The sequence below is a fragment of the Myotis davidii genome, unplaced genomic scaffold (assembly GCF_000327345.1).
Source record: "Myotis davidii unplaced genomic scaffold, ASM32734v1 scaffold665, whole genome shotgun sequence".
Taxonomy (NCBI): domain Eukaryota; kingdom Metazoa; phylum Chordata; class Mammalia; order Chiroptera; family Vespertilionidae; genus Myotis; species Myotis davidii.
Genome location: NW_006296410.1, coordinates 312,108 through 312,800, shown reverse-complemented (window position 1 = coordinate 312,800; position 693 = coordinate 312,108). Strand labels below are relative to the sequence as shown.

At 67.4% G+C, this 693-nt stretch overlaps 1 protein-coding gene across 1 annotated transcript in view; it reads right to left on the bottom strand.

The window, feature by feature from the left end:
* The window catches only part of DGKQ (diacylglycerol kinase theta), a gene marked incomplete at its 5' end in the record, with an annotated part of 10,967 nt that overhangs the window by 1,433 nt on the left and 8,841 nt on the right, over nt 1–693 (bottom strand). The window contains 3 exons of the mRNA XM_015568926.1: nt 3–89; nt 229–375; nt 531–686. Coding sequence (XP_015424412.1) covers nt 3–89; nt 229–375; nt 531–686 — 390 coding nt within the window. The remainder of the gene's footprint in view (nt 1–2; nt 90–228; nt 376–530; nt 687–693) is intronic.

Sequence of the window (693 nt, the reverse complement as noted above, 5' to 3'; positions counted from 1 at the left end):
CCACCACCTCCAACAGCCCGTCGTCCATCCGAGGCTTCTCAAACCTCGAGTCGCTGTCGGAACCCCACAGGTCAGCCCCTGAGCCCCAGCTGTGCAGAGAGGGAGGGGTGCACAGGTGAGGGTGCAGGCTGCACGGGCCGCGCCCTCCCAACCGAGCTAGAACCACAGGAGCCGAGGCCACTGGGCAGAGCGCCCTCCCCGCCCCCCCAGGACCCCCGCCCCGGGCACCTGGGGATGTTGATGAAGATAAGGCCCTCGATGCTGGGCAGCTCCACCTCCTGCTGCTCCACCTGCAGCCGGATCTCCTTGTGCAGGCTGCGCGCCTGGCTCATCTTCTGCAGCCCCACCCGCACGTACACGCCTTTGTTGTGGAACCTGCGGAGGACACACCTGCTGTTCTCAGGGGGGCCCTTGGCCGCCTCACTCAGCCCCGGTGCCAGCACCTCTCCAATTCCTGCCGGAGACCCGGGAAGTGCGGTCACCACACGCCCTGCTCTGCCCAGAGCCACCCCAACCCCTCAACCCCGCACCTGCTGGTGAACTTGCTGGGCTCCTCCTCCCGCGCCTGGTGGAAGTCCAGGCTGAGCTCGGCGTCGATGCCGATCCCGCAGTAGTTGCTCATCTGCACGATCTGTGGGCAAACAACTCTCCATGGCCTGGGCAGCCCTCCCGGGCCGGCTCCACGACTGCACC